A 27977-nucleotide genomic window follows, 5' to 3' on the forward strand; every position below is an offset into this window, starting at 1 on the left:
CTTTTCAAGTGAAAGTAAAGTAGTGCTTGCAGCTTTAGAAATGGAAGAGAAAATATTTCCTTCCCAAATGTAAAAGCTGATAATTTATAGAAAAGAAGGTTAAAAAAAAAACATTAAGATGAACTCTGACGGAGTGTTTTGACTCAGAGGAATGTTTTGCAGCTTACATGCGCCATCCTGCCATGCAACCTGGTGTTGTTTAAACGCAGTATTGTTTATGTTAATCATAAATAGCTTCATGCGTCATATAAACCATCTCTTTGCAGAGTTTGCATCAAATCTTGTTTCTAACTGAACCAACTTAGGAAGTGAGAGGAAGAAAGATGTAGTTTTTTTTTTTTGTTTTTTTTTTGTGACATCTTTAGAGAAAGCTTCCAAACATTTTTCATGAAGATCCTGCAAATATACGAGTTTGGTGTACAACTTTTTAGATCAACTGTGTCCTCAAAAAGCTCAGCTGAAGGACACAAGACAGCAAAACGTATGAGCTCTTTCAGTGAAAGCTCCATGAATCTAAATCTGCTGAGGAATGTAAATTAAGACCATGTGGGGCTTTTGATTAAGTCTGGCATCAGTACCTCCAAACTCTAAAACCATGTTTGTAAGCTTACGTCAAGTAGAGATGACAGTATTGTTTATTTTAACATGTTTCTATTTTGTCTAATAAATTCAGTTAGAGCTTCAAAGGTTTTCTCTTTTGCCCAAATCATCCCTCCTTCCTCCAGTTTGTGGACTTTGTTGCCCTCTAGTGGCAGCAGAAAAACACTGTTGTTTGAAATGTGTTTTAAATATGAGAACTGTACTCTTTTGGTGGCGATTTTACGTGTCCTTGAATCAGGCTTCCAAGATTGGAGGTTCATCATTTCTCTTAACTCCAACATAGGTTCTCCACCCCCTGCTTCCTCTCTGCAAAAGAAAGTTTGTTTCGATTCTGATTGGTCGCCTTCTTGTCCAGCAGCAGTGCGAGCCCAGATACACCCAGTGGACATATGTTGCCTATTAGACATGGAGAGGACGTGATATCATCCATGACCGACTCGTCCCCCTGAGGTGGATCAGTTGGCGCTCACATACTTCGCATGTGTGCTATTTTACAGCCTTCTCACAATTGTGCAGATGCTGGGTGACATATCCATTTTAAAGTTAAGTACCAGTAATGGAAGAAAGTGGCTTTATAGACATAAACTAATTGTGGTAGAGGGACAAAAATGCATTGTGTAAATGTCAAATTTCTAATGGATATATATATATATATATATATTAATAACTCACTGCTTTAGCCAGGAATTTACAATTTAAATTTCCAGTTCTTGCTGTGAGTCATTGCTTTATCCAGTTATTTTGAGGAAGGTAACCTCTAATTTACTTCTAATGGTAATTACATTAACTTTAAGTCCTAATACAGGTAAACTGAACAGTGAGGACACAAGAGTAACCTAATCCAGTTAACTTCAAATATGAAAGGTTTTATTATATAAGGATTATTTTTGTAGATCAGATTGGAAAAAAAAATAAGACTAATAATCGTCACTCTTAGAGATGTGTAAATGGTCTGAAATTATATGGTGCTTTTTTTGTGTCATGCTGACCACACAAAGTTCTTTACACTTCGGTTGATTATCAACTTTGTAGCTGAATAACTCATAAGTCATATAGGTCAACTTACAAAGAAAGAGTGAGCAATGAATAGATGAGCAACGAAAAAAATAATACAAGCCCACATTTTGAGACCAGCATAACATTTGACTAAATGATAACAGAAATTATAAAAATAACGGTTAAATGGTTTAAAAGAAGTTTCTAAACTGAGATAAAATATGCAGAAGGTGGCCTTATGGCCAACAACCACGTGCAAGGATTGTGCTTTAACCTGAATTAATTCACATTTATTGAAAACCCCTACATAAAAGTTGGGAGTTGTTCAGATTTACTTCAATATATCTATAAATATAAAAATAATGTCTGTCAAATGTTTCAGGATCCTGACAACAAATCTAATCTAGGACATGTATCCTGTATTCCCAGGTGAAATACAGGAATCATGTGAGCCAACCTCTGTTATTTGAACCATTTTTGACCTGCTGAGTTTAAGGAGATTTGACCCATTAAGTAGAGAGAAAATCCTCCCTGCCTCCCAGCTGCAGGTCTCTTGTTGTCCTGCAGAGGTCGCTCTCCTCTCTGCCTCCCATCTACTTTCACCCCACTCCCGCCGCCCCCCATACTCCCTCTGATCCTTCCAGCAGCAACAAAAAGGAGGGGAGAAAAAAAAAATCTGATCGAGCCTTTCCGGTCTGCCTGCCCCGGTTTCCTTTCAGCCCTCTGCTGCTGGAGCTGAGGGAGGCGCAGGATCGAGTCCCGGACGAGGAGGAGCCGGGGACTTTAAACCAGTCACGGTTACTCCAAGCTGCTGCTCCCGCCTCGGCGTGTTTGTAGACGCTTCATTACATAAGTCTGTGTTTCTGTCACCTCGTTCTGACTCGGATCTCCTGAACCCAGCAGTGGGGCATTTCTGTCTATCACCCCAGCGGCGGCGACAGGCGGCGGCGACGGTGCCAGGGAGGATTTACAGCCGGACTGCGCTGCTCCTTTCTCTGCTGTCGAGGACTCTGGAGGACCAGAAGGAAAACGCGGACTGGGTGGAAACCTGAGCCCAGCGGTGATGAGAACTAACCCTGAGTGGATTTCACTGGTGTGCTGCCAGAAGCATCTGGAAAGGATAACACAGGGATCCACTCCCCCTCTGGAGGACCAGAGCATAATTCACATCTCAGACATTTTGGCGTGTCAGCTCTGCGGCTGCTGCTGAGGGATGTCTTCTAGCTTGTTTTTTCCCTAAGAAATTGTCGTTGTAATCACGCTGGCTGTCCTGAGATTCCCAGATTCCCTCCTGGCACCAGTGGGTTTGGATATGCTAGATAGCGGTGCTCCTCTGTGCATTGGCTGAAGGACCTGGATCCTGCTCATTATTAAAGCCCCCCCTCAGCAGATCAGTGATCCTGATCCCAGCTATGCAGTGAGGATGTGCGCAGCCAGGTTCAGCGGCTGCCTCAATGGCTGCGCAGAGGAGGCCGCCTGCGGTGCCGTCGCTCCGGCCATGGCCTCCAGGATGCTGGACTGGACCGAGGTCGGGCCCCGCATCCTCGAAAGCCTGGAGATGGGCACAGTGATGACCATCTTCCACCAGAAAAAGTCCCAGAGGCCCGAGAGGAAGACGTTCCAGATCAGGCAGGACACCAGGCAGATAGTGTGGGGCAGGAGTCCGGATAAAATGGAAGGAGAAGGTGAGTGTTAGCAGCTCAGAGGATGTGCACTTCTGGACCTGCTTCGCCCTTTAAACTGTTATAATGTCACAAAGGGCGATCATGCATGTTTTAACTAGGAAACAATTTGAATTGCAGGCATTGAACTGTTTGTGCGGTGTGCACTGAGAACTGTCAGAGTGGATGTGGCAGAAAATAGGTTCAGTCCAAATCCAGATGTTTATGAAACAGCAGAGTGACTACAATGAAGCAGAAACACACACACACACACACACACACACACACACACACACACAAAAACAGAAAAGATGTAAGAAAATGATTTTATCTAAGAAGATGGTTGGTGCAAATGAATTGGCTGCAAAACCAAAATTAACTCAACATGTGGCTTATAAACATATAGTTTATGAGCCACATTTTTTGTAGTCACGTTTTTTTCATATTACGTACACAAGCTAACATATTTAATTTGGGTTGGTAGCACATTATTATGGGAAGGGGAAAAAAAAAACAGTGGCACAGTTGGTAGCACTGATGTCATGCAGGAAGAAGGACATGGGTCTGAATCCCAGTCTCGGTTTGTTTGCATGTTCTCCCTATGCATGCATGGGTTCTCTCCAGGTACTTCAGCTTCCTCCCACAGTCTAAAAACACAATTGTTGGGTTTGTGAGTGTTTGCATGGCTGGATAGACTGGCAACCTGTCCAGTTTGTATCCCACCTCTTGCCCAATGACTGATAGAGTCAGCCACTATCCTGTCTCTAACAGATAGTGGCTAGAGACGGGATACTGTCCTGGCCACTGACCCTGAAAATACAAGGAAATGGTAAACAATTTTCAACATTTTTTTTTACTAATAAAAATCTAAAATCTGACAGGATAAGCAGTTAGCTCCTTTCAAATCTGATGCATCTAAATAAAATCCTGTCCTAACTTACAAAGTCACCTATTAAAGTTCAATAAGAATAATTCAATCTCAGTGTAACCACAGATCTTATGTAAAGATCTAAGAAGATGGTTGGTGCAAAGGTTTGCTGGAGAGCATTGAACAACAAATAGGAATTTCTTTGATTTGGAGTATTTTGAATAAGTGCACAGTATTTTGTTATGCTGCAACTTTGCCCTTGCTTTATCTTATTTTACTCCTACTCCTTTTTTACATATATGTGACTCTACATGCTTCAACTTGCCTGTGTCTTGACGTCAGGTACACCAGAAGTTCTCCAGCGGGGTACAATGAGGGTTATTCTTCTTTTAATCTTCTATTCTAAAACCAAAGAACACACCAGACAGGTCAGGGATAAAGCTGTGGAGAGGTTTACAGCGGGGTTTGGTAATAAATCAATATCCCTCACAGTATTGTTTGGTGATCTAAATATGGAAGGAGTATGCTACAGCTGCAAACCTATCAAGCAATAGCAGGCTACCTAAAATCACAAGGCAGGCAAGGGGAACATCAGTCAGGAGCTGCTTGTCCTTCACAAATGTGCTCAAAACTTTTTCGATATTCCGCTTATTTCGAAAAATCACAATTTTGCAATTACAGTGTTTCCATTACGTAAGAAACACAACTAAAATCACACGTGCATAAGTTTATTCATGCGATAAGTCATTGAAAAACATGCCGCGCCATCATCTCCTCCTACCACTCCCTGTCTTCTGCTTTGTCTTTTCCACCTGTGGTAACATCTGGTTGTTGATCATGTTATTCGTGTGATATGAAAAAAAAAAAGTGTTTCCATCGCAGTTGTGTGAAATACATTCTTGCACAAAAATGTCTCATCAGAAAATTTGTTGTTTTTTTATTGCTGTGTTCCAAGCGTTTTATTTTTTGTAATTCTAATTTGGCCAGTTATATGGTCAATGGAAACACAGAGATGGGAGGAGCTGCGCAGGTCAGCGGCTCAGGTTGGAGAATCTGTTGACATCAGACAGATGTTGGCTGATCACACAGCATGGATTGTGAGTCTTCAAGCTGATGTCTGTTCACTTGTAACTCAGCGAGGATGCTTGTTAGTTTTAGGCTTTGAGAGACACAGGGTTGGGCTGGACAGTGGCGCGACAACGAAATTAAACAACCAAAAATGTATACGACTTAAATCTGCTTTAGTTTTCTCATTTGTAACTCCTCCCGCAGGCCTTCTCTCTAAGGAACGATACATCCTGTAAAATATTTTTGCTAAGATCAGTTTCCAGGTCAGACAGCCAACGAGGAGGCCCAGGCTGTGCAAACAAGATGATGCTGCAGACTGAAACGCAGCAGTATATCAGTAGAGATGAGGCGTTCTGTTCCTGTGTCAGGGAGGTTGGATACTTTCCAAATCAGTTCTCAAGAGTCCGTAAACGTCCCAGCCACTGCATATCACAAAGCTCCTGTGCATCGTTTAGATTTTCCCCAGGTCATGTTGACTCAAATGTGTCAGAAATCGTGCTGATAGAGACAGAAACTCAACACCAGTAACCGTTTCCTCCTGCTGCATTCTTTCTGGAAGGAGCTTGGTTTGTGTTCGTCTCATATCGGGCGTCGATGACCTGCCGGTGTATTTCGTCAGCCAAACGGAGCAGATACAAGAGTCGTCCTGCAGGTTGCTGCTGCATCAGAAAGCTTCTCTGCTGCTTTTGAGTTGTTTTAGCGAGCTGCTGTTCTTTACCTTTATTTAAACCTGCAGAAAACCAAAAAATATTTCACAATTTAAGCTTTCTAAGCTTGGCTAGCCCGGCCCCTTAAAATACACACACAAAGACAAGAGAACTTAATACAACACTCGGATGGTTTTTCTTCCTCCAGGTCATAGACTTTTTAATTGCTGTTGTAGGAAATAACTTAAAATAACAAATACTGATTTCCATTCAGTCTTTAGTATCTAAACCTTCCAAAGCCACACATTTGCAGGGTTGTCCCTTCCCCCTCCTCGTGTCAAAATGTGACATTCTGTCGTGGAAAGGCCGGTCGAGTCCCTGCTCAGCTGACGCGCTGTCACGGCCTCTTCAGCTGACAGACAGAGCACAACTCTGTGACCTCTGCTTCCTCCACTTCGACCTCTCAGTAACTCTCCAGGCACGGCGGCGTGCTGCTGTCGCACGGATCCTCGACTGGCCTCAGGCTTCCTGGCTGGATGTGGGCCCAAGCAGCAGACGCTTGTCGCGCGGTCCATCCGCCCCGTCTAGGGCGTGGAGGCTATTGTCTGCAACCCGGATTTTGTGGTCTGAAGACGGATTTGTTGCAGTTAAAGTTGGCGCAGAAGAAAAAAGAAAAAGAACGACTTTAAGCATTCTCAACTGGCATGATAGAGTTTCCTTCTGTCTGCCATGTGTCTTTCTAACTTTATAGCAGAACTCTGTAAAGAAAAATAATCCCTCGGCCTCAGAAGAACAGGCCGGATATTTTTCACATCAGACAGATGTAGGTAACTCAAGACAAGGAACGAATAGTAAAAGTATGAACAGGCGTAACATGAATACACCAACGTTTTGTCTGAATATAGAGTGGATATGAAAAGTGTCAACTCCCATTTTCAAATTAAAAGCTTCTCTTGAAGCAAAAACGGAGAAAACAAATTCCAAACTTCTTCCAGATTGACTTTGAGCAGCCTTTGGTTCCTTTTGTTTGTTCACTCTTCTTGTGTTCAGAATTGCCAGCAGCTGTAGTGAATCTGATCTGAATCTGCATGTAGCACATTGACTGATCAGATCCACTGCACACATCTCCTCATTATTTGAAAGATTAATATTTTCGTCTGCTTATATTATGAAGTTGTGGTTTTCCTAAGATTCCTGTCTCATTTATGGTTTCTCCTCTAATTTAACATTTTCAGAATTCTGTCTTTGGTTTTAAACCCCACTATATTTCCCAATCAGGTTTATTCATCCAAGCATTTTCATGCAGAGTAATGAAAATGTTCCTTTTACACACACACATACATACACATGTTTTCGTAACCCCAAATCGGCCCTTTACAAACAACCTCCCACCGGACGAAGCCTCCAGCAGATTCCAGGAACTCAGCGGGTCTCTCGTTCACTTTATCTCCTACAGTTCTACCTCTTTGCTTCCTCCTGCTCTCATCTCTCCATTCTTTTCCTCCCAGCTATAATTTCCAAATTTCCGGCCCCCACACGTTTACCTAAACACCCTGCTTGTTTTCAGATATGCTCATCTCACTCTGTTTTCTTTCGCTTTTCTTTTGCGTTTTGAAGTCGTTATTCACGTTGATCTGTTTGACCTCCCAACTCATCACCTCTGCCAGCTCTTTGTTTTTTCTTTTTCCTGTGGTTTGCTTTAATATTTGCTTTATCATACCACACACAAATCTCTGCAGATACCTTTTTTTTTTTCCCAAACTTGGATTGACTCTCACCTCAGCTCCAACCAGGACCTACGAGTTTCAGTAGGATTTAGCTTCAGTAGAGTTGGGTACTACACCAGGAAAAATGCTAAAATAAGCTAAAAAGAAATAAAAAATAAAAAAAAGCAAGAACATAGACTCTGATTCTGTGTTTTGCTTTTAGATGAGTGCCTTGCCAAGCGGTGGATGTATAAAATCCTGAGGCACAGGAAGTGTTGGGTTATCAGGGAGTGTCTCCCTTCCCGTCTCAGATTGAAGGACTGAAAACAAAAGCTCTGAATCTTCTGCAGGAAGGAGGGACATGGAACACAACTGAGGCGCCTCTGGTACTACGAGTGGTTTGACTCATGCAATGAGTACTTTTGAACACAGTTAATGTTAGCTCTTTGTTCATATGAAATTTAAAGTTAACTCCTTAAAAACAGAAGCTAAACTAACATCAGTGAAATTTAGCTAAATACTTTATTTTGCACATTGGAAAACAACCTTGAAATCCAGTTTTTGACTTGCTCCGTGTATATTGTGGTAGTCCAAGATTGTTGTGTCCTCATGCTCATGGAAACATTTCTTTTTATTCTAAATCAGTTTGAAGACAGATGTATTAATAGTAGCAGAGCTTTATATGCCTTGTAAAATTGCAACGCATGACTCCTTTGATGAGTAGTTTATGTGTTGTAATCTGTAAAAATATGATGACGTTTTATTGTGCTACACTTGTTTCTGAAATTTTAAATTCCTGCACTGTACATTTGACAAAGGAACTGGAACACTCCTGAAATGGGACTTTTTGACATGAAAAGTTGGAGCGTCTTTTAGCAATCCTCTGTACAAAATCCAATATGGCTGCTGCATATTTAACTATACTTTATGGCTCCAGTAACACAATGCTTTTTTTTTTCCATTTCTGGTGATTCATATGTCATCAAATTATTCTCACAGGCTACAGTATATTATCGGTTTGTGAATAAGCTCACTAGATTAAAGAAATGCTGATAATGCTTTTACATGGCAATTTGAATAAAATCAGTGTTATCTCCCTCAAACAGAGAACGCCAAGTAGCTTGGTGTTTTGTGGAATAGAGTGGGAGATGGATAGACAGACAGGGGCCTCGGCTGCAGTAATTAGGACCTTGCTCCAGTCTGTTATGGTAAAAGAGCAAAGCCAATAAGCAAAGCACTTGATTTACCAGTCTGTTCTGCCCCAAGCCATTTGGACTATGACCCAAAGAAGTTTTTGTCCACATAACAATAGAAAAGACATTCTGCTGCTGAAGTAAAAGTTTAATTTCTTTTAATGCTTTTTACCATTTTTTATCCAGGGAGGGGACAACAGTTGTGAAGATTGCTGTGGTTATTCCAAAATATAAGCATAAAAGATGTAAGGATTGTATTTCAAATGTAAGTCCATCATTATGATCACTGGACACTTTTTGAAGGGTTCACTTCCACCAGAACCTCTGTAATTCTTTAGTTTGATCAAATTTCTTGGACTTCATCTAAACTCGGGGTGCCATCTGGCAGGGAACGATGTGGCCAACTGTACCACGAACAAGTTTACTTCACTGGAAATACTCTGCAATTATGAGCAGCTGGGTATTTCAGGTCAACAGAACATGCAGCTGTTTTCGTAAGCTGTATTTCACTCTAGCACTGAGAGCTAACAGAGAAGGGAGAGACAGCTGCCGATGAAGCAGGAAACATACTAGTGTAGAACATCAGATCTGAGTCATCTGTATGTTTCTCATGTTCTAACCCTTCATGCTCATTAGAAGTGATGTCAGCCTGGAAGCTGAAGCAGCGCTGTGTCCTTATCACAGCCGTGTTTACAGCAAAGGCCAGGATTGAAAGGTTGTGGTGTGTTGTGTGCTGAGAGCCTATTTTCCTCAATGTCCAACGCCCAAACTCAGTGGCAGGAAATTATAAAGGGAATGCAAAAAAAGACCTACAACTTCAGGGACAGTTGTAGGTCCAATTTAGGGACCTACAACTGAAGTGCACCTGTATGCAGATGACACCATCCTTTACATTACCAGACTTTACAGTTGACTCTACTCTGAGGAAGACAGTTGATAGCCATCAAACTGCTGCTCACTTGCAATGCATGAGTTTAGGTTAGTTTTAATCTGGTAGGAAACTAAATTAATTTATGTTTTTCAGAACAAAATCTTGAATATAAGGTAATATAGGTATTTCTTTATTACTTTTAATAGTGAGAAAGTTTCATAGCACAACACTGTATGCTTTCAAGTACAGTACCAAATTTGTCAAAAGGTTAAATAAATTGATGATGCTACAGAAGTATGCATCTTTTGACTCAGGCCCTCTAACATGAACATTGTATCCTGACCTGCAAGAATCTTCCCTTTTTGTGTTTCCTCATGATAACCATCCATGGTTCCTGCACTGTTATTCTTCTCTTTGTAGTTGAAGCAATAATAGTCTGCCCAACTGCTTCTACCTGTTTTATACCCATATATGGAGCAATACAATCTGTCTTTGGTGCCGTCACAAGAGAGACGATTAGTTATTAAACTAGACAGGAAGTGAGGACAGACAGCGGAAACCTTTGTGCAGTTTGGATAAATTTGAAAACTTTTTCATAGAGAAATGCAAGCCAGAATTAATTGGAAAACATCAATCGTTGCTTTAACTGCTTTAAATATTTCAACACTGCCACTTTAACATAAAAAAGAGTTTTTACAGTGCATGGCAATGTGGTAAATGTTTTTTTTTTTTTTACTTTTTTGAATATGAAATTATATTTCTGCTTTTGTACACTTGAATGGAGATCAGAGAATGATCTCTTAAAACGATCAACTAAAATCCAGCCACCATGTGAGGAAGATGATGCTCTCAGTTAATCTCATGCCAAACATTCTCCCTGCACATGGAGACCATTCAGATCAGAACCAGATCTACTCTTGTCTCTTTGATTCAGGATTATTTACAACCTCCTGAAGGCAACCCACATTGATTTGAACATGATTTATTTCTTGTCTGCTATATGCTGGATAAACGACGTAAGTCGTAAAGACGTATTTTTCAGTGCCCAAAAGCTATAAAGTCGCTGACTTCACGTAGAAGAAGTTCCACTTGTGGAAAATTGTTTGCAAGGTTTTTTTTAAAGCCGTTCAGCCGTGTGTGAATGTGCTGAGTGTCTATGAGAGTGTGTTTATGTGTGTTTGCACTGGACATCTGCTATGTCAATAAGCTGGAGGTTTTCTTTGTGGGTGTGTCAACTGCTGCAAGTGTGAAAGTAGAGTCCAGAGTTTACATCACATTCTGCGGTTGCTCCCTGAACCTTTAACCCTTCAGAGTCAGCTACACTCACTGCTAACACACTGTCAGACTTTGACTCTTTGACAATGGACACATTATAAGGTTATTTTTATGACTTAAATTACAACACATAATATATTTTGGTAAAAAAAAAAAAAAAATAATAATAATAATAGACTCCTATCTTATGAAAGCTGTTTTAGACATAGACATTTATATTTGGCTAAGAGCAAACCCACACTGCTGACACAAGATATACCCAAGGTTGTTGCTTGGCCCACACGGATACCACAATTTGGTACAATCTGTCTGTGTGCAACTTCAAGATTCAAATGTTTCATTCTGTTTATTTTGGGATTTAAATGGCTTGTCCTGCTCAAATTTGACACCAAAGATGAGATCAAGGACACCATCCAGAGTTATCGACTGACAATAAGCAGTTTGTTTTTCAGTCACTCTGGTGCAAACATTACAATCTCAGTTTAAAAGCTGAGGTCTAAGTTAATCAGACTTTTATATCTTTAATACATAAATACATAGAAGCCTTTCTTTGTTATTAAGCAGTTCAGTTCTGTAGTCTAAGCAAATGAGTTGTATTTATCTGACTTAAGGGAGTATCATCAGCATACTACTTCAGTATCCTGATGACATCCATGTACCCATCTTTTGGTCAAAGAACCAAACAATGTGATACTTCGCAGGTTTGTTTCATAAAGATACATTAACATGAGCAAATCAGGATGTTTGCCAAACTTAAAATTGACTTAATCTTTTTGCTTTAGGAATATTTTCTTATTAAAATGTCCTTAAGGTCCTTAAATTAACATTTTATAGTTTTCTTCTAAATTTAAACAAGTAATATAGAGAATTGTTTTATTTTGCAGCGACTTGCATTATTACTTTGAAAACAAAAAACAACCAACAAAACCCCCCCCAAAAAAAACAAACAAAAAAAAGTCTGCTTTTTCCCTTTCCCTCCCATTGACGCAGCTTTTACTGGTCAGCTTGACCAGAATAAAGTAACTTTAAAGTACAATAAAACCTTCAGGTCTTTTTGTGAGTCTGAAAAGTATTCTTGCAGTTAAAGATGTCTGCAGATATTTCACTCTTCCTGCAGCCCACGGTTGAGATGTTTGTGAATCTGTTTCTGGTCTCCTGCTCACAAAGTGACCATTTGTGCAGTTTTCCAGCAACAGGTTTCTGTGTGTTTGGCACGGAAACGAACAACGTGCCAAAGTGTGATTAATGGTTGAACATATTTGGGTTCATGCAACTCTATCCTTCCTCTGTCTCCTCCTCCTCCTCCTCTTCTTCCTCCCCCAGTTGACATACGGGAGATCCGGGAGCTGCGGTTGGGGAAAGGCTCGCGTGACTTTGAGCGGTACCCGGAGGAGGCTCGTAAACTGGACTCGGCCCACTGCTTCATCGTGTTGTATGGCCTCGAGTTTCGCCTGCGGACGCTCAGCTTGGCAGGTCAGCATAAATTTGGATAGATTAAAGGTCCCAAAACTTGCTGCTTTTATTTTGTAGATTTATTTCTTGACATAAGAAATCTTTAAAAATCAGGTATGCTCCAGAGTCTGTATATTTGTTTGGTCTAAAGCCAACAGTATGATTTAAGTTTCCCGCTTTAATGCTTTGGCTCAACAAACCCTCTCCCTGCTTGTATCCTGAAATCTAACGAGAATTTATTATTAGTGACTTCACTGGTTTTAGACAAAGATAGCAAAGGTTTGACACTCAACAGTTGTTCACATGGGTTTATGTTCCAGGTCTGCAATTTCCATAAGCATAAGGCTATCTTGATTGAAAAAAATCACACACCAATCAAGTGATTTTCAAAATTAACAGCTACTTTATATACAATGCGTTTTTGTGTATGCGTGTTTGTCTGTTTGTTTCTTTACCAAAGGTTGAGTATTTCCTCTGATGTTGAACTTTGACTCATCAGAAATGACAACAGTTTTTCCTTTCTACCAAATGTAGAAAAATAAATGTTTTGGGTTGTGATACGCACTTATCTTAGAAACTATTTTTGCACAACTAAGTAATGAAAATTGAGATTTACTGATGATGGCCTGTGAGGTACCACATGGTTTTATATTGGGGCCAAACTAGTTTATTTTGTATATCAGGGATTTATGTAACATGTAAAGGCAGTTATGATTTGCTTAGCTTGTCAATGATGCTAATATTTTGTCCCAAAAAATTTGCTAAAGGATACTACTGATTTGTTCTATATTTATTTCTGTGTGATGTCAGCCTACAGTGAAGAGGAAGTCAACATGTGGATCGCGGGTCTGAACTGGCTGATGGTCGATACCCAGAGAGCACCAGCACCACAGCAAATAGAAAGGTCTGTAAATCATTCGATTTTCCAAAATATGCCATAGCAGTTTCTGTGAAAACTACTTGATGAAGTTTTGCGCTGTTTTCATTTTTTTTTTTTTACTTCAAGACAAGTGGTTATCTATAATAGAAACATTAGTATTGGACTCTCCATGCCTATGCAATAATAAAATACATCCCCACTTAAAGACTGAATTTTCCTAAAACCTAGATTAATTAAGATTAATTAAATTTTAGGAACATCTTTTGCAGAGGCACCAATAAATGTGGAGGGTGCTGGCATTAATGAGCTAAATAAACCTTCCAGTCAGGAGCTGACAGACTGGTAGGTTTTACAGTGCAATAAAATTACATGTTTCTGAAGTCATTAAAGCACTTATCAGTGCTCCCCACCCTGGATGCCATTTAGTGTCGTCTGGCTGCAGCAGGGAAGAGCCAGTCTGGACATGGACTCAGAGAAGACAAATATTTAGTTGGAGATAAAAATATTTATTACCGGTGAATGTTCAGAGGCTGTTTTGGGCGTCAGGGGTGAAAGCAGGAAAACACCACGAGGCTGTGAAGCAGACAAACAGCTTAGTGGGAACGTTGGGAGGAAATGAAAAGGCTGATTTTGTCTGTTTTTCTGAAGTTGTTTTTAGGAAGGGTCTATCAGCTGATTTTAATGATGTTTAATGGATTTTATTCGGATCATCTTTAGGTTGAGTTGTTTAAAATATATTTTTTAAGTCTGAAAAAGAAAGGGAACACCTGAAGACCTGTGACAGAGCAGATGAACCTGAATCCCAATAAATCTTAAATGCTTCATGTGCTTGTAACCCTGACAGAAATCTTGTTACCTCATGAACAAACATTTCAGCTTTAATACCCTAATTTCAAGGCTCAGGGTAAATACTTTGTCATACTTGGTGTACTATGGTGTCCACCTATTTGGCTTTTTATCAACTATGCCTTGCTGACCTCAGAACTGCCTTCATTCTTTTTTATTTTCTGAATTGATTCAACAAGGTTTCAGACACATGTGACATATCACACAGTTGCTGCGTATCTGCCGACTTAATTCATGTGAAGAGTCTCCTGTTCCGCCACATTTTAAAGGTGTTGCACTGAGACAGCTGGATTACAGTAAACTCATTTTCATACTTGAGGAACCAGTTTGAGATGATTTGCAGTATATTTTTGTGCTCTATCCTGGAAGTGAGATGCTCAGGGTGTGCCAGGAAAACACATCCCACACCATTTACACCAGCACCGGCTCCGGTAGCACAGGCCCCATGCATGTTGATCCTTGCTAGCAAAAACACAAAAGGGCAGCTGATGAGCCAGCAGGAGAGATAAAGACACTTAAAGTTTTTTTTTTCAAGCTGCTGAATGATGCAAGACATGTCACCTGTCTGCCAGTAATCTGGGCCCACGGTTGATTCATTAACATGTTGCCCGGCTGTTATGATTGTGGCGACCGTATCAGCTTGACAACTGATTACAGTTTTATTGCGATTCTGCGTACAATTAATTGTGCTTAAAACATCCAAAAGCAAAAATTTAACCAGACAAACTCATAAATAATACACGCAATTAATTAACACTTCACACGTGTTACTGTGAGTTGTAAGTTGTACTGTGAGGGTGAAACTTGTTGGTTTTATTTAGCATTAATCAAATATTCTTTCTCTTCCGCCACTGAGTCAGACAGAAAACAAAAAGTGCATTAAAAACTAGCTGTAAGTCTGTTTTTCTTTTTCAGTACTGCTTACTTTCCTGTAAACATTTTAGCTCAGATCAGTTTTCAGTCAGCATCCTTTTCCTCCGTCTCTGCAGGTGGTTGAGGAAGCAGTTTGAAGTCATGGACAGGAACCATGAGGGCTGGTGAGTGACTCACCGCAAAGCATGTCAACACCCAATCTCACTTTTAACAGCCAGCAGCCAGTGAGGAATGCTGCAGCTTTGCAACAGCTGGCAAAAGTGAAGGTAAAACCAGATCTAGGTGTCATCAGAGAACATGTTAGGACTTCATGCTTCTGTTTTGGTGTCGGCCTCTCCAGGACAAACAGCCTGTCACGGCTTGATAAGAAGCAGGATGTGATGAGAGAATAGGGTGAGGGCAACTTCCTGTCCTCTGTGAAAATAGAAACAGTAGCCAGTTGGAGCCCTGGGAAGTGACCGGACTCAAAGTGAGCGGAGATCCAGGTCGATGACCTTGAAAAACCCTCTCTGGTTCAGAGGACTGAATTGACTTTTTTCCCCTCCACCTGCTTTATGAACTTCCTTCCTCTTTCTGCTTCTGACTGTACCATGTGTTTACTTAATTACCAAATGATTATCCATGTGCTGTTCTTTGAATAAAACAAAATGTGTGGCTAACTGAAGCATATGCACCTACTGGCATCCTCCGTTAAGACATGGTCAACACCTCAACTTGACTGATGTGCTTTGATAGAAGCATAAAGAAGCTGGACAGAACAAAATCTCTGTGACTCTTGATGACCTGAAGCGCCATTAAAAAAATAAGATTTGATCAAAATACAGTGTTAGAGGCAAATAAAGTCACACCGAAAGCAACTGTTTAGGGTATTTACTGTAAAAGTCTACAGCAAAAGTCCTTTGTCTTTTAAGTTGTTCTTGGCGACTCATTTCTTGGTGTGATAGTATGACTGACACTTATCTTTTCTTTCCTCTGCAGCATCACATTGAAAGATGTCAAAGCTCTTCTGCCTCAGATCAACTACAGAGTCCCCAACATGCGCTTTCTCAAAGACAAACTGCAGGCCAGATGCTTCATGATTTAGTGTTTTTGATCTCTTTGAAACTGAGCCTAGCTCCAGTTTGTGTCATAACTCCTCTTTTCTGTGTTTTTCTCCAGGAGGTGGAGGCAAAGAATGAACTGTTGTACTCAAACTTTGCACAGCTCTACAGGACGCTTATGTTTGACGCTCAGAGGAGTGTAAGTCTCACTCTAATCCAGATGCAGTTTTGCTTTAATAGTCACATTTCATAAAAAGCCTGGCAAACAGTTTTAGACAAAAGTTGCACGAAAAGCACGAAAGCCCAGCCAATTTTCAAAGACTTAATTATGACGTAAAGTGAAACAAATAGGTTAAAAGGTTCCGAGTCCCTCTTTAGTGAGTTTTACACTGATACTTTGACAATTCCCACCTCTGCACTCATTTTGTCCTCTGGTGTTTATGCCTCACCTGACCTCCTCACACCTGCCTTTCACCTGGATCCTTCCCTCTACCTCCTCAGATTATTGAGCAGCTGGATCTCTCCTTTCCCCTGCGGTGAGTTCCTCCACCTTCACCTCCGTTTTCTCCTCCTTCACACCCCAGTGTTCCCAGTGTACTTGTCCAGTCGGTCTTTATTACAGCAGTTTTGTATTTCAGAAAATGTTTCCATGTGTTTGTGCTGTATTACTGGCACTAAACTGTTTCTGTTTCTGCTTGGTGCACAAGAAGCATTTTCCTCATGTTAAGAGGCATTACCTTAAAAGTGGTGTAATTAGATTTGGCCCAACCAAAGGAAAAAGTCTGCTAATGTATCACATCTCTTTTCTCTGAAAGCTGACCTTTACTCTTGTTCAGCTTTCACACATCTGTGGTTTAACATCTTAAGTTTGGTGTATTCGTAGAAATGTGGATCGACCAGAGCTCTGTCAGATCTCCCTCTACGACTTCCAGAAGTTTCTGCAGATGGACCAGAGGGTACAGAGTGCTCACCAGCACAACACACACACACAAACAAAAATCCGTAGAGCCTGCTTTGCCTCAGCTTTCTTTTTTTGTGTTTATTTCAGGAGTCCTGGGCATCAGATTTGAGTCGAGTCAGGGAGTTTCTGATGACCTACATGAGAGAAGGACCTCAGCCTGAACCAATGCTGCAGCTGGATGAGGTGACAAACCCTCTGAGACACAAGAAAGAAATATTTGAAGTACTGTGCCATCTTACTGTACATTTATTTGTGTTTTTTAGTTCCTGACCTTCCTGTTCTCAAAAGAAAACACTGTGGCAGACCCTCGACTTTCACCAGTTGCCCCTGACGACATGAAAAGGCCGCTGTCACAGTACTGGATCTCCTCTTCACACAACACGTAAGACAACCAGGTCCATAACTCAAAAGGAAATGAAGAGTTAAAGAAAATGAATAAGGTTACATATTTTTATGGCTGATTTCTATGTAATAGAGGTAACCATTCTGATCTTATGAGGAGATTAAACTCAGTTTATTCAAAAGCTGAAAGAATGAAATAACCTTTAGATTAAGACTATGGGATAGTTTTCATTAAATTATACACTTGTATTTTCATTGTGAAGAGTTACTTTCAGATCTATTTAGATTCAGATTTATTTATTTCTTATCTTTTAATGTGGCCCCCATTCTCAAGGTTTTTCAAAAGGGATTTTAGCTTTAATTGTTCAACCAAAAAGATGTTTGAAATTTGCAACATCCAGCTTGTTTGTATAGTTTGGCAACATATAGTTTTACATTGTTTACAATAATAGAAAAATAAAACATTCTTTGTAATTGTATTTTTAAAATTAAATTATTTTCAAGGATAATATTATGTGCATTAATCTAAAACTACTAATTACCACTGTTTCTGAAGAAGCTGCTTTACTTTGAGACTTTTAGACAATAATTTATTAGATTTTATTTTACTGGTATATGTATATATTTTTTTGTTCAGTTTTATCCCTGTACACATTGTAAGAGCATCTGTTACCTGGTCTTTCAGGTACCTGACAGGTGATCAGTTTTCCAGTGAGTCGTCTCTAGAAGCCTACGCTCGTTGTCTTAGGATGGGCTGCCGCTGCATTGAACGTAAGGAAGGCATTTTAAAGCTGCTAGTAATCGTTGGGGTTGGAAGATTGATTCTGTCTTTGAGAGCCGATGTTGATTCTCTGCTTTGTGCTCTCAGTGGACTGCTGGGATGGACCAGATGATCTGCCAATCATCTACCACGGCCACACTTTAACCTCCAAGATCAAATTCCTGGATGTGCTGCACACCATCAAAGAACACGCCTTTGTCACATCCGAGTGAGTTCGGCTGACCTTAAAATATGAGCGAAACAACATTTTTAAACCCAGACCCTCTCCAACAGCTCAGTTCACCTTCCCGTTGTTATACCTGTGCAGGTATCCTGTGATCTTATCCATCGAGGACCACTGCAGTGTGGTCCAGCAGAGGAACATGGCGACGCACTTCAAGAAGGTGTTTGGAGAGCTGCTGCTCACAAAGCCGGTTGACAATAACGCAGACGAGCTTCCTTCACCCTACCAGCTCCGCAGGAAGATCCTCATCAAGGTGACTTCTTGATGCCTATTTGAGACCAAAAACGTCTTTGAATGTTGAAAATCTGACCACGAGTCAAATGGAGCCCTCCATATTCACGAGACGGTTTTTTTGAACGAGCCTGTTGATTTTGCATTAATTCTTCATCCTGAAGAATTTCATTCCTTTAAATCTCTAAACAGAAAAGAGGATGGTTGCTTACTGAATCTCTTAATTATTTCACTGCAGCACAAAAAGCTGGTGGAAGGAACCCTGTATGAAGAGGTGACTTCAGCTAGCTACTCTGAAAACGACATCAGCAACTCACTGAGGAACGGCATCCTTTACCTCGAGGACCCCATCGACCATGTGAGCTCGTCTGCTTTTATTCAAGAAACTCTCAAGTTACCACAACAATTGAAGCAGCACAAAATAAATAACAAATGTCAGAAAATATACTGAAAACTGAATAACTTTTGAAATACAAAAATATAAAAACTAAATCCATTTTAATGAGAAAAAAAAAAATCAAATGACAAAACGTAGCATGCCTTTTAAATTTAGGCTAATTTCATTCATTTGAATATTTTTCCATTTATTGCGATTCTTGTTTTATAGGTGAAATTTCTCACCTCACATGGAATAAGAAAACATTTAAAGGTGAAACCAAGGACAGCAGTAGGCGGTAAAACCTCAGATTCAATTGGGTTTCATCACAGAAGAGGCAGAAGCTCGCTGTGGCTCACGCCTGATTGGCTCAGAGCGAAAAGAAAGCTAGTATGAAATACTAAATACTGAAATAAAATAGAAAATAAAAATATATGACACAAAAATACAGTTCGAATGAATATAACATTATATTTCAAAGAAAATACAAAAGGCGTTTTACAATTTTTCAGTATTAATATTTTCCTTTTGACACTGCAGTCATTCCTAAAGACCTACGCATACCTGAACTTATGTTTGCTGAAATATTTTTGCGTACTTTCCAGACCTGGACACCACATTATTTCGTCTTGACCAGCAATAAGATTTACTACTCAGAGGAGACATCTCGCTACCAAACAGCTGATGAAGAAGAGGAAGATATGTTAAAGGAGGTAAGGAGATAATCTGGTTTTACTAACAGAGTAAAAAGTCTGTATTGTTTGTTTGACATCTTCAATGTTAAATCTTCATGCTTCCCTCCCCCACTCCCCCGTCTGGGCTTTGTCAGGAGTGTAACAACAACGAGCAGCACTGTGCAGAGCGCTGGTTTCATGGGAAGCTGGGAGGAGGTCGCGACGGTCGGCAGGTGGCAGAGAAGCTGCTCCAGGAGTACTGTGAAGGCGGGGGCAAAGACGGCACCTTCCTGGTGCGAGAGAGCGAGACGTTTGTCGGCGACTACACCCTGTCCTTCTGGTTAGAGTCATTTCTCTTTTAACTTGGTACAGTGGCAGCTGAAGCGGTGCACGTGAGGTTAAGATTACGGCTATCAAATTCTCATCCAGCCAATCACAGCAGGAAATCTACTTTTCCTCCTCCTCCTCCTCCAGGCGTTCTGGTCGGGTGCAGCACTGCAGGATCCACTCGCGTCAGGAGTCTGGCTCCACCCGATTCTACCTGACAGACAACCTTGTGTTTGACAGCCTCTACCATCTCATCTGCCACTACAGAGAGGTGCCGCTGCGCTGCAATGAGTTTGAAATGAGGCTGGAAAATCCCGTGCCGCAACCCAATGCACACGAGAGCAGAGAGTGAGTGACTCAGACCAGGAAACTTCACCACTGGAGAAAACATGTGTATTGTCCTACTGAGTACATCCTTAAAATACATACATTGTCTTCCTTGCATTGTATAATGTAGGAGAATATTATTCTATAGAAAAGTTACATAAAATATATTTTATTTTTAATCCCGCTCTCTCCTTCCCCAAATTTGTTCATTAAAATTAGTCATTATTTCAAGACTGTTAATATATAGTAACTGACTTCATGAAGCAATATAGTTTATAAATGTAATGCATAACATCTGCCAGCAAGGGAGGAGTTTAAGGTGGAACCAAACATATAAATCCAGTCACATTTGACACCATGACTCTTCCTATTTATAAAAAAAGTAAACCATAATTTACTTTTTCCTTGTTAGACTATAAATAATAATAATAATAACAAACAAAGAGTCATGTTCTGCTGAATTGTGCTATACAAATAAACTCGATTGATTGATAGAGCATTCTCAATATTTTAACCAATTCAAACCTTTTTAAAACAAAGTAAATGGTAGACAAGTGGAAATACAGAATAGCTTGAAAATAATAGCGCCTCTTGTTGTCCAGGTGGTACCACTCCAACCTGTCCCGTGTCCAAGCTGAGCACATGTTGATGCGCGTTCCCCGAGACGGAGCTTTCTTGGTGCGAAAACGCAGCGAGCACAACTCCTACGCCATCTCCTTCAGGTAACTGACCAACATAACCCTACATTTGAACTCAATAGTCTTATGGACAGTACTGCTCGTGAAATTCTCGAGTTATTCTGTGTGTTTTTTTTTTATTTTTATTTTTTATTATAAGTAACTCTCTATTGGCTTGCAGGGCGGAGGGTAAGATCAAACACTGTCGCATCCAGCAGGACGGGCGTCTCTTCATGTTGGGGGGTTCGGCAGAGTTTGAGAGTTTGGTGGATCTAGTCTGTTATTATGAGAAACATCCTCTGTACCGTAAGATGAAGCTCCGCTACCCAATAAACGAAGACACTTTGGACCGAATGGGCACCGTGGTAAGACGTTGCTCAAAATGAAAACTGAAACATTAATTTGTCATCAATATTTTATTTATATATATTTTTTTTTAAATTTGAGACCTATTTTATATGATATATTCAGTTAAAAATGTTTGAATCAACACACTTAGTCGACCACAACATCCTGTCATATCATTTAGAGCCTTAGAGATGAGAAATGCTGTCTAGCTATTGGATTAATTCAGTCCTAGGTTCAGCATATTTTTTAATTTTTTTTTTTTTTTTTTTTTACTAAGACTTTTCAGCTTGGCAAGAATCTACGAGTAAAATCTGTTTTTGCTTTCTTGGAACAAATCACGTTTCCGAATCAAAGCGGAGTAAAACTCTCATAAATGTCAATCTGCTTATTTAAAGAGGAAAAAACATATAAACACCAAACCGGAATGCTGGTGGGCCAGAGCCCCACGTGTTTAGAGGATGTGCTAAAATCTGTTTAATTTGTCTTCTCAGGAGCTTGACTATGGAGCACTGTATGAGGCCAGAACTCCTCATTTTTATGTCGAGGCCAACAAGATGCCCACAGCGCGGGTGAGCTGGAGCTTTAATCCTCTACACTGGCCCTCTAGCGCCTACAGCACTACATGTTTTAGGTGCAGCAGCAGGTAAACATACAAAACAGTGACCCTGGAGAACCAGGATTGGTAGTTTTAGTAGTTTGCGTCTTTAGTTATAGAATTTGTTGCAAATGCTAAAGGTATGCCACAGTTTCTATTACCAGGAAAAGATAATCCTACACACTATAACACTCATCTCTGAAGCAACTCAATATCTTCATCAAAACATCTGTAAAAATCCCTAAAGACATATAAAGAGAAAAGAAAGGCCGTTGTTTTGTAGAGGCATGTTCTGCTCATACTGTAACTGCAAACATTTCTCTTTACCTTACATTTCAGTGTACAGTCAAAGCTCTGTATGACTACCGAGCGCAGAGAGAAGATGAGCTTTGTTTCCCCAAACAAGCGCTTATCCTGAACGTGGACAAGCAGGAGGGCGGCTGGTGAGTGCTCAGCTATGCAGCTTCCTCTAGGTCACTTGTTTTCATATAAAAGTCAGTCAGCGTCGACGTGCTGTGTGCTGCATTCAGGTGGAGAGGCGACTACGGAGGAAAGAAGCAGCTGTGGTTTCCTGCAAACTACGTGGAGGAGGTGTCCAGCTCCCCTACCAGAGAAATGGATGAAGCAGTGAGTCGAGATTTGAACCTGACATCCGATGATCTTCGTGCTGTCATTTAACTATTGGAAATAAAACAGATTTTTCCAATTTTTTTGTTGCTTCAGTCTACAGAGAACAGTCCTCTGGGTAATCTCCTGAAAGGCTTCATCGATGTACCCACCTGCCATGTTGGTGAGTAAATCTTAGTTAGAATTATGTTTTTTTCTTTTAGTTCAGCAAAAACAGTAAGATTTAAAGCTTATCTTAAACTTTATTAAAGAGGCTTCAAATATTACTTTTTGCAAATATCCCACACCTTCTATTTACTGTTACAGTATCACTGTGCAGATGATTTTCTTGTCAGTGTTTTGGCTCCCAGATTCTCTCCAAAAACAATTTCTCAACAATAAACCCACTGAATGCCCTTCCATCCTCCTCCTGTTTCTCTCCTTCCCTCCAGCCGTGCATAAAGATGGGAAGAACTCCCGGCCCTTTGTGTTTACCATCCACTCGCAGCACCTGAGCTCTCACCCGGTCCAGAGTCTGGACGTGGCAGCGGAGAGTCTGGAAGATCTCAACTGCTGGGTCAGCAAAATCAGAGAAGCTGCACAGAATGCTGATGCACGGGTCAGTGCAACGCTGCACAGCAACACAGAAAACACCTACAAACACCATCCACACTGATGTTTCTGTGCAACTATCAGTGCTTTGCTCAACTGTTAATGCCTCATGAAGTCTTGTCACATTACAACCACAAACCTCAGTGTTTGTTTCATTGGTCAAGTCATTTAGAGACTTGACTAATGGAAAGAAGATGATACATGGTTCAAAATCTACATTGTACAAGTCATGAGAAGATGTTAAATTTGGTTGATCTCTACGGCAACAGATGCAGGAGGAGAAACAAATGGAGAGGAGGAAGAAGATTGCTGTTGAACTGTCTGATCTTGTGGTTTACTGCCGGCCGGTACCGTTCAACGAAGACAGTGAGCTTCAAAATTAACATCCTTACTTTAAAAAGAAAAAAAAAATTGTTAAATGTTCCATGTTTAAGTTTCTCTGTGATCTTTGCTTTTGCAGAAATCGGGACTGAGCGTGCCTGTTACAGGGACATGTCTTCCTTCCCGGAGACAAAAGCGGAGAAGTTTGCGACTCGCACCAGAGGAAAGCGCTTCCTGCAGTACAACCGCCGGCAGCTGTCCAGAGTTTATCCCAGAGGCCAGAGACTGGACTCCTCCAACTACGACCCGCTGCCCATGTGGCTCTGCGGCTCCCAGCTGGTTGCTCTCAATTTCCAAACTCCAGGTCTGAAGCGTCTTCTTTATGCTTCAGGAGCAAATCTCACATTAAGAAAATTAGAAAACAGAGAGTTCTTCAAAATGCTTGTTTGCAGATAAACCCATGCAGCTGAACCAGGCCTTGTTCCTGCTTGGAGGCAGCAGTGGCTTCGTCCCCCAACCTGACATCATGAGAGATGATACCTTTGATCCTTTTGACAAGGACACACTGCATGTTGAGCCAATCACCCTCCAGCTACAGGTCAGCCTGACTTGTAGTTGCAGCCATTCAAGAAGATGTTTGATGAGAAGGAGAAAAAAAATCCCTGAAAATCTTTAATATTTCAACTTTTGTTTCAATCAGGTTCTGGGAGCACGCCATCTGCCGAAAAATGGCCGCAGCATCGTTTGTCCTTTCGTGGAGGTGGAGATCTGTGGAGCCGACTACGACGGCTTTAAGTGCAAGACTGACGTCGTAGGTGAGGCGGCTGCTGCGTTGCGTCTGAAGCGTTTTGTCTCGGTGCTCTGACTCGGCACGTTAACCGTCTCCTCCTCTCGGCCCTCCCAGCTGATAACGGTCTGAATCCTGTGTGGGTGCAGAGGCAGTTTGTGTTCGACATCCACAACCCCACCTTCTCCTTCCTGCGCTTCACCGTTTTCGAAGAGGACATGTTCAGTGATCCCAACTTCTTGGCACAGGCCACATATCCGGTCCGTCTGCTGCGGACAGGTGAGCCGCTCCCTCCCCTCGACGCATCGGACGGAAAATGTGTTTTTAATGAACGTCCCGCTCCATGTTATGTTTCCGTCTCCTAGGCTACAGGAGTGTTCCTCTGAAGAACAGCTACAGTGAGGAGCTGGAGCTGGCCTCACTTCTGGTTCACATAGAGATCTACAATGCAAAGGTAGGCGCAGGTTTTTAGCTGGGTGAGGTTTGACGTTGGATCTAAACCAACCACATCCCTCCAGCAGCTGTTAAATGATTGAAACAATCAAATATTTGCACAATAAATCTCTCTTGCCTACTTCATTTGAGACAAAAGCATACTTCTGTCATATCTGACAACATGTTATTGGTGCATTCTTGAGGTTCCCTTCATTTTGTGCTGCTCCTCTGCCCCTTAAACACAACAAATGCTTCTTTATAGCTTTTACAGACACAATGTATAAAAATGCAAATGTTGATTATTTAAGGTCACTTTTTTTTATCTTTGGAGATTGTATCTGACAGATTTCCTCCACAGCCTGGAAAGGTTTTAAAGGTTATTTGAGTATTTTCCATCGCTATGCAAGTTTGAAAAAGAAGATTGTTGAAATGTTTTTTGTGTTCCCAGCCTTTATTTCCTCTCCTGTTGTTGAAATGAGGTGTCCTTGTATACTCCTTTATGTTCTTTATTCAGACCTTGTGTAATACCTCCCATCTCTGCCTCTTTCTTTCTCCCTTCCCTAACTTGCTTTCCCTCACTGTCCTTCCTCTCTTCCTCTCATGCTGTTCTTCCCTATTTCTATCCTCCCTTCCTTTGTTTCCTTCCTTTTGCTCTGTCTCCCCTCTTTCTTGTGTCAAAGGCTGCAGCCAACAATTATTTTAATAATTGATTATTCATAATCAGATAAGAAATTTAGCTAGTTAAAACTTTTTATGCACATATACAGAGACTTTAAATGATACAAATAAACAAATAATTCTTCTATTAAATAAGAAAGTACAACAATGAGCATTCATTTTGTGTTCACTTCCACACTTAATCATTTGTTTAACCAGTTAAGAAATGGATAGCAAAAGGTATTCAATAGATGTTTTTTTTGTTTTTGTTTTTTTTACACAGAATTTTAAGACAAGTGAAGCTAAAGCTAAGCTACTTAAGAAGTTCGATGTAGAACATTGTTAGTTTTATTTAACTGTAAAATGTATATACTTTCGTACACTTTTGGCTTAATTACCACTGAGCGTGTTGTTCATGGTTATTTCAGGTTTCAGATTTAAAGCTTGCCAACTATAGAAATATCTATCAGTATCTCCTCTGACTGCACATCACTGCTGTGACCTTACATGACCTCTCACGTTCTGCTCTCCTCGCCCTGCCTGCAACTGCAGGAAGAAGACGACGAGAACATGTACACATCCATCGAGCGGCTGAGGGATCGGACGAGTGAGTTGTCCACCAGGGTTTCTCTCCTAGAGAGGTCGGGATCCGCAGATCTGAGCTACCAGCAGAGTGTGGAGGAGCTCAGGGCCACTCAGGACCAGCTGAGTGAGCTGGTGGAAGCTCGTAACCACCGGTAACGGATGGCGCACCATCAGAAGGGACAGAAACATACAGAAATAATGAATGTTCATTCCTGACATTGGCATAAAATCAGATTACTTCTTAGACAACAGGAAAAACAGGACAAAAGCTGTTATTCTCTTTTTGTAGCTCTAATGTCATGAAAATGCAGAAATACTTGTTTGAAAATGTCAGTAGAATATAAATTGTATGACATGTAAATATTAAAAACTGACACTTCCTCAAAATGCTAAAGTAGCACTGAAATTTTGATGCTCTCTGTCGGCACAACATTCTGTGTGTCATCAGGAAAACAAGATGTTTGAACTTGCAAACCTGTTAGATCACAACGCCCCCGCGATGGAGAGCAGCCGCAAACCATCTGTTGTCAGAACTGTCATCTTGTCCACAATAACTCTGAGTTCTGAAGGCTTGGCGGAGCAGGCAAAACCATTAGATATATGTTTTTATAGCATCATTTTTAGTTAACCTGAGACCATGAAGCTCTTAAAAAAATATCAAACAAGAAGCTCCATATCTGCAACTGAGGGAAATGCTTTTACATTGCCCTCAGTTAGCAATGTTAAAGCTATTCACAGGACAATTAAATATAGATATACTAGACTGAACAATATTGACTTGTTTTGCAGGATTAAAATAAAATGCCAATTTTGTTTTGGAAAAATGAGCGTCTGTGTTTGCCTCTGAGCACAAACACCCGAAAGAAAAGAATCAAAGTCTTGCAGTGACTCCACTAGTGTGAAACTTTAATGAACTGAAGCAACGTCATAAAATTTCTCTAAAATTATATATGTAGCTAATAAGTTCATACAAATGATCTGTTGCTGTTATAAGAAAGCAAAGGTTTTTAACACTGCTTCTCTATTGTTACTGCTTTTAGTTGTGATGTTCAGATAAATAGAACTTTGAACTCAGAAGTGGCTTGAAAAAAGAAACCAAGGATTCATTTTTATTCTGCCCACATCACCTTTTTTTCTTATTATCTTTTTTTATATTTACCTTCTTGTTTGAATAAATGTTTTGCATTCTAACTTGTCTATATCCTAAATTTCTCCTTGTTTTCCAGGTTGATGGAGAAGAAGAGGAGGGAGAAACTGAGGCAGCAGTTTGCAGCCAAGCGCAGTTAACCACTACGACCACCAGAGAGCGCTAGCCTACAGACACAGTGCCTGGCACGCTGTGTAGCAGCTGCCTCTACAGAAGCGACACGCAATCTGAAACTGGAAGAGAAAAGCAAAGTGGGACATACTAAAGCACTTATAGTGAAAAGATTACAAACATAAACATCTCATGGACTAAAGACATAAAACTAAGCTATAAAACAATCAGGATTTAAGCTGAAACACATTAAGAGCAAACTGTGGGGGCTACTTCTAAAGGTTTGATGAAAACAGCTGAAACAGTAAGGTAATATATGGACAGAAGTGTGTTTTTCATTGCTGTGGAAAATTTCTAAAACTGAACATATACTGATTTTAGTTGAAAACTAAAACCTTTTATGTGATCAAACTCTTCTAAGTGAAAATGAAATATTACATTTGCTCTTACTGTGTAGCAGAGTTTACAATTAAAAACCAGATGGAAGGGAGAAGAAAACTCAGGTTACACACAAAAAGTAAATAAAATGTTGATATCTGGATGTACAAAGGGAGCTGTGGGCACATGTAGCAAAGAGGAAATATCCTGTATGTGCCTTGTTGTCAAACTTTGTAAAGTTGGCTAGAAAGACAAAAAAAAATAATAACTGCTTTTAGATAGAACTGGAAATTTTTTCCTTTATGGGAAACATAAAAAAATTAATAAAAAAAAACTGGAGAAACAATGCACTCTTTTGGTTCAGACCACTAATCAGGAAGGAATCTAAAGACTGAAGTCTCCTTATCGAGTTGTTTTGGGGCAATGACATGAACAAGGCCCTCAGAAGAGCACAAAATGTCAAACAAATCCTCACCAAAACACATAAGAAGGTTGTCTTC

The 27977-nt window shown here is 40.5% G+C and overlaps 1 protein-coding gene across 2 annotated transcripts; it reads left to right on the top strand.

The window, feature by feature from the left end:
• Positions 1-2205: 2205 nt before the first annotated feature.
• On the top strand, positions 2206-27934 carry LOC103129695 (1-phosphatidylinositol 4,5-bisphosphate phosphodiesterase gamma-1-like). Of its 2 annotated transcripts, XM_007540878.2 has the most exons (32): positions 2207-3281; positions 12209-12358; positions 13148-13241; positions 15053-15100; positions 15915-15999; positions 16095-16175; positions 16478-16512; positions 16860-16932; positions 17025-17120; positions 17201-17319; positions 17965-18050; positions 18148-18268; positions 18368-18536; positions 18753-18872; positions 19496-19603; positions 19720-19904; positions 20039-20239; positions 20821-20940; positions 21077-21260; positions 21735-21812; positions 22178-22281; positions 22369-22465; positions 22562-22628; positions 22897-23063; positions 23326-23422; positions 23517-23741; positions 23830-23975; positions 24078-24192; positions 24282-24443; positions 24530-24618; positions 25809-25993; positions 27068-27934. In XM_007540878.2, the coding sequence occupies exons 1-32, from the start codon at positions 3020-3022 to the stop codon at positions 27126-27128; spliced, it is 3930 nt and encodes a 1309-aa protein (XP_007540940.1). In that variant the 5' UTR covers positions 2207-3019; the 3' UTR covers positions 27129-27934. The 2 variants fall into 2 exon arrangements, 1 of the variants encoding a protein (XP_007540940.1); XR_475103.2 differs by lacking the exons at positions 25809-25993; positions 27068-27934 and having other exon boundaries at positions 2206-3281; positions 24314-24443.
• Positions 27935-27977: the final 43 nt, after the last annotated feature.

The sequence above is a fragment of the Poecilia formosa genome, unplaced genomic scaffold (assembly GCF_000485575.1).
Source record: "Poecilia formosa unplaced genomic scaffold, Poecilia_formosa-5.1.2 Scaffold10, whole genome shotgun sequence".
Lineage (NCBI taxonomy): Eukaryota > Metazoa > Chordata > Actinopteri > Cyprinodontiformes > Poeciliidae > Poecilia > Poecilia formosa.